We start from the raw sequence: 9,493 nt of genomic DNA, 5'->3' as shown, positions 1-9,493 counted from the left end.
CGTACCTTTGTGTTAAAATCGCACTTCACTAAAATTGTTAGGGTTAAATTTGAACCACTTCGTACGTTAATGTTAAAACTGCACTTCACTAAAATTGTTAAGGTTAAATTTGGATAATTCCGTACATTTGTGTTAAAATTGCACTTCACTAAAATTATTAGGGTTCAATTTGAACTATTTCGTATGGTTACTTCACTAAAATTGTTAGGGTTAAATTTGACCATTTCGTACGTCAGTGTTAAAACTGCACTTCATTAAAATTGTTAGGTTTAAATTTGAATCATTTTGTGCGTTAACGTTAAAACTGCACTTCACTAAAATTGTAAGGGTTAAATTTGTTATCATTTTATTACTTATGGGTCATATAGCACTTTCAATTTTCTTGAGGGTCTATTATGAAAGTTTTTTTATTTTACGTACTGTTTGTATACTTTTACGTAAGACTAAGGACGATTATCGTCCCCCATTCTGAGGGACGACTGTCGTCCCCTTTTTTTTGGACGATTGTTGTCCCCAAAACTAAAGACGATTGTCGTCCTCAAAACTAGGGACGACAATCGTCCTCGTTCTCAGGGACAACTGTCGTCTCCATATAACACTGATGATTTTTAACAATGTAATTTACCGTTTCATTTTTCAACAACAAACAATAATGTTACATGTAGACATAAATCAGCCAATAAAATCACAAACTTACATTGATTATGATCTAATGGTAAAATATTGGCTTAAAGAACTTTTTGGCCCCTGATCTATCCAAAATTTGTGCACTTGACCCCTGACCTATTATTTGGTCATATTTGACCCCTAACCTATCAAATTAAATAAAATCCAACCCATATTGAATGAAACATTAACTGTGTTGGAAAATTAACGGCAATAACCAATACAAAAATGACACATGACACATAAATAAAATTAATTTTCACTCTATCGGAACACTAGAAAAAGTTTTTAAATTTTTTTTACTGTGTAAAATAGTTACAGTTGCCATCTCTAGTTGAAAATTAATTTTGTTTATGTGTCATGTGTCGTTTTTGTATTGGTGACTGCTGTTAATTTTCCAACAAAGTTAATTTTCCATTCAATATGGGTTGAATTTTATCTAATTTGATAGGTCATGGATCAAATGTGACCAAATAATAGATCAGGGGCCAAATACACAAATTTTGGATAGGTCAAGGGCCAAAAAGTGCTTTAAACCTAAAATATTCAACATACAAATTCATTAAACTTGTTCTTCTCAAATAACTATCAGTTCTCAAATTCCCTACAATAATTTTTACATTCTGCAAACTTGTGCAACACCGCTGAATAACATAACATAGATCTAGAACACTCATCACACAGCTCTACAACACTCAATATATGCCCTGTTTAGATATCAAGCTTGAGATTTTCTCTTGCCAATGCACTTCTCCACTATTAACATTCTAGATCTTATTGCCCCATTGCTTTCTTCCTCACTTTCTTTGCCACCCAACACTATTACTGACTCGGCAAGTACGCCATTTGATTCTGTTTCATAATATCATATAATAGATGAGAAAGCCAGATAGAAAAAAAGAGGAGGATAAGAATACCATCATTTAATAAAAAAAATGAGGACTGATTCTCGGATATGACACCAACAAAAAATGCAAATGAGAGGAATTATATCTGACATGATTATAAAACATAATATGCAAAATTAAAACGCAGGTCATACCTATGAAACCATAATGACATTCCAAAAACTAATTAATGCCATATATTCAGAAATGATGACTAGCTTACATGTAAGTTCAAAAGTTTCCAATTTTAAATCAAATGGTAACCAATATTTACACAGGTCAGTTGACGCATCTCGGGGAGCTGTACCTTCATCTACTCATTGTGGTCTAATTGTACGATCAATCAGACCGTATTTAAACGCCCCCTGAGCATGAATTGTTCCAGTCTGCTCAAGTCCTTGTTAATCTGCAAATGCACATTGAAATGAATTCTCAACTCATTGTTATTCATCAACAAAACCACAAATTCAGCAAAAAGTTTAACTGATTAATAATGCATATTGTTTACAGGAGCATTTAAAATGTGAAAATCTTTGAATTATATTACAGTTGATTCAAGGAAATGAATGAAATGATTGTAAAATTTGATATACTGACCTCAAACGTGAAGATATCTTGTCAACAACATCGTTCAGTTGGCTGATTTCTGCATTCAGTGTCTGCATCGTTTTCTATTTTTCACGAAAGTAAACAATAAAAAAATAAAAATTTGGACCACTGTCACCGTTAATTCCTACTAGCCAGAAAAAAAAATGCATCAAGTGTAAATCGAAACTAAATTATGTACTACCTCTAAACCTTCACCATAATATATAGTTTGCTTTGCCCTGCGGAATCCATTTTCATCTTCATTAAGCAGGGATATTCTGATCTGAAACAATTCATAACAAACAAATAAAATCAGCCATTACTGCACAACAGAGCCTCGGTAGGGTTGCAGAAGACAGATAAACAATATAAACAAAGAAAAATATCAACGTGCAATGATACTATTAACAACCATTCCGATTATTTATACATGAAAGAAGCTTTAGCTCACATGAGAATGGCATTAATATGTAAATAAATTAATTCTATAACTAAATTTGGAAGAAATTGACAATGTAGGTTTGCCTGACAATAACTTAATTCTAGAACTAATTGTATAACTTGATATATAACCCAATATAATATCTATACTAGATTCGAAGTTGAATAATTTCTCATAAATCATTGTGAAGCAAGCAATCTTTGTCTTTGATTATAATATTGTCACCAGATGCAATTACTACAAAAATAATTCAATAACAAGACCAACAAGGCCAAGGGAAGACCAAGACTGACAGATACAGAGCATTAAACATATAAATACTTAATAAATCATCAGAGCAAAATAAACTATTAGCAATAATCAGATCTTATATCGCCCCGAAAAAAGAACATATATCAATTTAAAGAATATATCTTTGTCTTTTAAACATTATCTCACTGAATAGTGAACTCAAATAGGCAGGGGTTAATCCAAAAGCTACAGAGATGCAAATCACTCTCTGCCATGGCAAAAGAGTTGCTACGAAATTCCAGAAAAAGGATGAAAGAAGCTTATGAGGCTATAGATAGACTCTAATTCCAAATGCATAGGGGAAATTTGCATGCAATTTAAAGAGTGATGTAAATTTGTTGATTTAACATTTATTTGACAGTGCCCTGTACAGAATGTATTATTGCTATATTTGTGGTTCTTTTTTTATTCCCTGATAAACAGCTTCATAAAAGGTGTACTACTGCTAAACCTCAACGAAATTCAGTTCAAGGTTACCTATTATTAACCTATTGCACGAGTAGCGAATACAACAGGTCAATTCCCAATGCCTGCAGTAACAAGCTTCTCTAATAGCTTTGAGCTCACTTCCTACACATTTGAATGTTGACATGAATTATGCTATAAATATAATAGCACAAAAAATATGATATTTACAGCATTGAGTCACTAGAAAAACGAATAGAGGATCAATTTGAATCTCCAACTTGACTTGTAGGGTCAATTTTGCCCCAAAATGAATTTTAGGTACAATTTGGCCCTTAATTTGCCATTTGGGGTTAAATTAGTTCAAAATGATATGAGTCAGCATACGAAATTGGCATGTGTTAAAAAGCCACCAATATGCTAACATATTCATTTTAGGCTAATTTGACCACAAATGCCAAGTTGAAGGGTCAAACTGATACCTAAATTTTATTTTTGGTTAGTCCAAAAAATTGACCATACAAGCCAAAGTTTAGGGGCCAAATTGAGCCTTTATCCCTAGAAAAGCAAATGATAAAACTGAAGATTAAATCTTTTTAGGAAGAAACTAGAAAGCTACCTGAAGAGGCACAGTAGCTCCAGACCGTTGTGTAAGATTAGTCTGCATCAAACATCCATCAAGAGTTAGAATTAAGCCAATAGGCATCATGAAAAATATATAATAATTAGAAATATAGATAAATGAGAACAAAATTTCAAGAAGCAATCAATGGGGGAAAAAATACAAATTCCTAGCATATCAAGAAATCCGTAAAAAGTATCAATATGAAGACAAACCTTGTATTTGATGGTAAACATGCGCAGTTGAGGCAAATCATTTGATAACCACTCAGCAGGCCAAAATGTCCCTAGCTTCCCAGCTTCCTCATCAATCTTCTCAACAAAGCCAGATTTAGTTGAGACTTTGTTCTCGAATAAGCGTCAGGACTTATAAGGTCCACCTCGCAGGCCATGAACAAAAACAACATCTAGCTGAGGAGACACTACTTCAAAGTTATTATGGAATTCACTGACAGAACCAGAACATTGGCTTCCATTTGAACTTCCAGTCATGGATGAAGTATCACCATTTATAGGATCATCATCAGATAAAGAAAAATTACGGCCCTCAATTGTCTTACTATCCATATTATCACAGCGCTTCCAGTGGCACAAATCAGGACTAATCAAATCAGAATCTCTGCATGCATGGTTACAGCAAAATACATTTAGAAGTTGAGACTGGATGATTCAGTACATAACCACAGATGATAAACTAGTGCAACAGATAATCATTAAAACTTTATGTACTAATTTCTGTGACCTTTTTTTTAATCCAAATTCTATGCTTTACTCATGTGACACATGATTGCTATTATTTATTTACATGTGATAATTTGTAGCTGCCATTCGCACTGATTAACAGCTCAAGGTTCTTCTTTAATTCGTCACCACCCATGTAGGGAAGCCTAATTTATTTTAGGGAAATGGGATGGATGCTAATTGAAAAACTGAACATTTAAGAAGGCAAACGATATACATAGAACAACTTCTAAGTTCACTTTCTTTGAGAAACACAGAAAACACAAAGCAATATATAGTCATAGCAATAGTCATACCAAATTCAACCATTCGATCAAATGCGCGAATGGCAACTCCTGGCAAATTGGCTCTGCTATATGCTCTAAAAACAAGCCAAAAAACTTGTGGGATTAACTTACAATACTGATATTCTCTAATCTCCATCAAAAAATCTCGTGCTACTATAACAGAGCCCATCACAATCATTGGGAGTTCTTCATCTTCCCTGCTAAAATTAACAATAAGAACATAAAGGAATAGAATCTTTTTGTCAAGTAACTCTAAAGAGATTTGTAAATATTAAAATCAACCAGCTAGATGTGCACGTACCTATAAGAGACAAACCACTGGATGGAGCTAGGGAAAACCGATCTACTTCGAATCCATCATAAATGACAGAATTGCTACTCGCTCCAAAATACGCCTGCAGAGCGATTATAATATATAATCTAATCCTATAATTTCAGAAGAAGCTAAAATCAATTCAAAGTTAGAAATATAAACTCCTTTGAAGAGCAATTGAACACTCAATTTCAATCTAAACTAAGCCCCTATTGAACCTACCAAGTCTGTTCTCTAAAAAAGAGTAATTATGCCTTCAATTTCAATCTAAATTAATCCCTTAAAATTAAAATCAATTGCTCAGATGGGCCTTTTCTGGCTGAAACTTTGATTTACACCTGGGTTGGTGAAATCTTGAACGTAACCTTCTCTTCTTCCTTCAAGCCTTCAAACTTGTGCCCAAACTTGGTTTAGGTGTTGAAGTCGAAGATGGAGATGCACGGGAGAAGACGAAATACAATCTCAGAAGTCCATTACTTCGAAAGTGAAGAGAAATAAAAATCGTTGATCAGCCACGATAAGAGTGAAGAGAAACAGAAACCGGAAGCGACCGGAATAGAAAGTAACAAGTTACACGGTATAAAATTCTAAAAGAAACAGATTGATGTGTGATTCTATTATTGGTTTAGAAAACAAAGTAAATATACTTTGTTTTTTAAACGTAATGAGGATAGCAGGCACCATATATACAAATAATCACAAGAATATAATATTCACTAAACTACATTTTTGCTATAATAAATCAGCCTCTTCATGTCTAAATCTGGCAACTCTGAGTTCATATGAGAGTGCATATTCTTTAAGCCTTTGTTTAAGGTTCTGCAAAAAAAACAAAAGGGTTATTTTACATAAACATCACAAATGATAATAATATTTTGGCTTTAATTAAATTGATAATTTTTATTTGTATTATATTAGATAGGTTCATTTTTATTTTAGAAATGTCATAAAGAAAAAAGTAACTATCATCTTTTAACCTTCTTCAAAATAAATTGACATGTGATTTTACATGTAATTTCTTCAAAACAAAAGGAGCATTAGCAACATAAATAAAACAAGACTTAGAGAGAGAGAAACAACATTTGCAGAAAATCACCTTCAATTCTTCATGAAGTATAATGAATATCTTCTCCAACCGTTTGCATCTCTGCAAGTGATCATCATCCATGTCAAAACAGAAATGAAAAAAAAAAGAAAATAGTCTAATCCCCTAATCTTCAAAGCAGATTACATACTCTAATCCCCTAATCTTAACAAATCCTTTATAACCAAGAATTGATCTAGCAAATAGATGTCATTGAACTTGACTATTTAAAAACAAATGTCAAATATCAAAGGAATAATATGGCATACCACTCCACATTCTCGATATGATTCCTTCAATAGTCCCAAGATCTTATTATATCTGTCCATATCCCTTCCCTTTGTGATATCAAGGTCCTTCCCCATTTCACTGAAATCATTCCTGTGTATAACAAAGATTATGTTAAGACAAATAAAAAGATACTGGAATAGAATTCAATGATTTGAATTCAACAAGCAAGAATTTAATCTTAATTAGTAGAAGATCCCTTATAGTACCTGTAGTTCTCCAGGATCTTGTTCAATGAGCAGTAACTATCATACTTATCACGATATTCCTGCACGTATTCTTTGTACCTATATTAAAACACGGAGCATATGTTACATTTCAGTTGATAAAACATGCAAATAATCCACAATAAAGACGTGTTAAGCTATCTAGCATGCTTTAACCTGAAAAAAACCAAAATGACTACTTACTGGTAATAATTCTTAATGGGTCCCATTTGTGAGTTTGTAATTTGCGCAGCATCGTTGAATTTCCCAAATGTTTCACCCTGTTTCCTGTGATGCGTGTCAAAGGAGGATGAATGTCTGCCCCCAGGTCCAATTTCCTTAGAATTTCTTGGCCTCTTTTTCTCCTGTACAAAATTATCTTCATTTTGATTTTCTCTTGGCCTCTTTTCTCTTTGAATTGGAAAATTTTCATGCATATTGGAACTCTTCTCAGAAAACTTATGACCATGTACTGAGCTCTCAGTATGTTTGGATATCCCTGCATTATCTAATGCACTCAATTCTTCTTCAACTTTAGCATTTGATTGAGCATGTTCCTCAAAACCAACAGCAGGACTTTTTTCTGATGTAGAGGGCAGAGATGAAGATGAACGTCTACCCTTCGCAATAGCAGTTGAAGGAACTACAGGTTTGAAGGTAGATTTGGGGACTGCAATTGGTGGACAGGTTGAGTAAACTCTCATAATACAGCAGAAAAAAATTATAAAAAAAAAAAAGATTTCTGAACTTCTACCTGAAAACGATACATAAATAATTTTCTTTTCAAATAAATGGAACACTATGAATGTTTTACCTATTGGTGGATCAACTTTCAGCTTCTTGAATGGTTGCTCCTTTTTTTTATTAAACCTCCTTGGATTTGCTGGAAACAAGAGAAATACATTTATTAGGCGCAACATTATTAAGCTCTATTACATTAATCAATTTTCGCTTAAACTTGGCTACAACTGTTATCAATGTTATATGAACTTGACAAAATTTGAGAAATTGGAAAAGATTGAAAAAAACATATACTAAAATTTATGTTTTTGGTTTGGCAACCAGCCATCAGAAAAATGATTTTGATAAACTGCTTAGCTATTTTGATGCCTGTAATTATTAAAATTCTCTTTCCCAGGGAAATATGCAATGAATTTGACATATATAGAAGGCTTAAGATCCAAAAAATAAGAGCTTACACTCAGCAAGTGCCAATTGCTTTATTTGACTCTTCATGGATGGGTCCCCATGATCTAAATTAATAGCTCTGTAATCAAAGAAGATAGAAGTGATTATAACAATACTCAAATAAGTAATAACACAAAGTAAATACAGCTGATATATTTTCATTTCAATGGAAAAAACCCTTCAATTGCAATTATTTTATCTACATACCTTCGTGCTTTATGTTTGCGTTCAGCTTCCTCTGACCGCATTTTAACACGGTTCTTAGTTGATTCATCCAAAACAGGTTGTACATTCACTTTCCACTGGACACTCCCAGATTCGACAAGCGAACCATTTCCTTCTTCACCGCTTTGATGTTCTTCATAAATATCACAAAGGTCACCAAGTTCCCTTGACCATGTAAATCTGAACTCCTTACCACCAACATCTATAACCTGTAATATAAACGATTCAGTGAAATAGTTGCTAGAGAAATGACAAGAACAATATCTCCAGGATCATTTTAAGTAACTGTCAAGATTTACACAAAGCTCAGCTGACTATTCAATGGTTAACTGAATGAAAGTAATAAGAAAACGCAATCACATAGTGAAAACAAAAGGAAAGAAAGCTACAAAACATAAATGGTTATCAATATGGAAAAATTCCTACCTACACAGTTAAAATTATCCCCAAGTCTAAATTATTGACTCCTCAACCCAATATGGCCAACTGGAAACGAAACCAGAAATTTGACAACAAAATCAACGAGAAAGAATGAAACTCACGTTGCCAGTGGTATTACTACCCATGGAATCAAACTTCATCCTGGCAGTGCCGCCTTGTGCTTCAACCCTCCTGATCTCCTCCACCAAGTCTGGCGTCAATCTCATAGCCATTCCAAAAGCAGGTGGATTATTTCCCGGAATTAGAGAGCAAGTCTCTTCAACAGAAGGAATTGATGCCGGCGTGGAAGTGGAGGGACCGGAGCGGTTGCGAGGATTAGAACCGCCACCACGAGAAAGGCGGGAATTAGGGGCAGTGGAAGAAGACAGGTGAGGCAGAGGCGGAGGGAAAGAGGAGAGACGCTTGGTGCCACCAGCACCGCCTTCCCCGCGGCCACCGAGCTTGGAGCCGCCGCCGTACATATAGATTGGTTCAAAAAAATTGTGATTCAAAGAATAAATGTAGAAGGACACAGACAGAGACAGAGAGATGGGGAAGAAAGGAGTGCAGCAAATGGTTTGGGTTAACGGAGGTGAGTGATAAAATTCAAATCGGAGAAGGGGGAACCCGCTATATATACCCACAACTTGAGAGGGCAATATGGGAAAATGAAATTCTGAGGGTAAATTCAGAAAAAAAAAAAAAAAAAAAAAAACTAGAGTAAAATTAGTCCTTAAATTATTTGACTGTATTGTCAATCTACGGAAATACGTTAATTGTGTGATTTTTTTTTTTTTTTTTGATAAACAGCAGCTTGACATGAAGCCTTCTGATCAAGAGC

At 34.0% G+C, this 9,493-nt stretch overlaps 1 protein-coding gene across 6 annotated transcripts; it reads right to left on the bottom strand.

Moving 5' to 3' along the window:
• Positions 1 to 731: 731 nt before the first annotated feature.
• LOC136234677 (uncharacterized) lies at positions 732 to 9,234 on the bottom strand. Of its 6 annotated transcripts, none has more exons than XM_066024145.1 (17): positions 8,775 to 9,234; positions 8,215 to 8,441; positions 8,019 to 8,086; positions 7,634 to 7,702; positions 7,024 to 7,489; positions 6,823 to 6,900; positions 6,595 to 6,706; positions 6,338 to 6,388; positions 5,230 to 6,060; positions 4,938 to 5,125; positions 4,117 to 4,519; positions 3,899 to 3,940; positions 3,352 to 3,444; positions 2,344 to 2,424; positions 2,151 to 2,224; positions 1,861 to 1,959; positions 732 to 1,518 (listed from the first exon to the last, which is right to left on the bottom strand). In XM_066024145.1, exons 1-9 carry the CDS (start codon positions 9,132 to 9,134, stop codon positions 5,974 to 5,976), a joined length of 1,518 nt encoding a protein of 505 aa, XP_065880217.1. In that variant the 5' UTR covers positions 9,135 to 9,234; the 3' UTR covers positions 732 to 1,518; positions 1,861 to 1,959; positions 2,151 to 2,224; positions 2,344 to 2,424; positions 3,352 to 3,444; positions 3,899 to 3,940; positions 4,117 to 4,519; positions 4,938 to 5,125; positions 5,230 to 5,973. The 6 variants fall into 6 exon arrangements, with proteins under 6 accessions (XP_065880217.1, XP_065880220.1, XP_065880219.1 ...); XM_066024148.1 differs by lacking the exon at positions 3,352 to 3,444 and having other exon boundaries at positions 5,230 to 5,323; positions 5,580 to 6,060; XM_066024147.1 differs by lacking the exon at positions 3,352 to 3,444 and having other exon boundaries at positions 4,938 to 5,128.
• Positions 9,235 to 9,493: the final 259 nt, after the last annotated feature.

The sequence above is a fragment of the Euphorbia lathyris genome, chromosome 7, assembly GCF_963576675.1.
Source record: "Euphorbia lathyris chromosome 7, ddEupLath1.1, whole genome shotgun sequence".
NCBI lineage: Eukaryota > Viridiplantae > Streptophyta > Magnoliopsida > Malpighiales > Euphorbiaceae > Euphorbia > Euphorbia lathyris.
The sequence above is the reverse complement of the archived record's forward strand: the minus strand, read 5'-3'. Positions and strand labels throughout refer to the sequence as shown.

Bases quoted from the DNA above. Each gene is read 5' to 3' on its own strand.
- LOC136234677 (XM_066024147.1), bottom strand. From the start codon at position 9,134: ATGTACGGCGGCGGCTCCAAGCTCGGTGGCCGCGGGGAAGGCGGTGCT. The intron at 8,442-8,774 runs GTGAGTTTCATT...TTTATATTACAG, and splicing joins GTAGTAATACCACTGGCAAC to GTTATAGATGTTGGTGGTAA. The intron at 7,703-8,018 runs GTAAGCTCTTAT...TCTTGTTTCCAG, and splicing joins GCAATTGGCACTTGCTGAGT to CAAATCCAAGGAGGTTTAAT.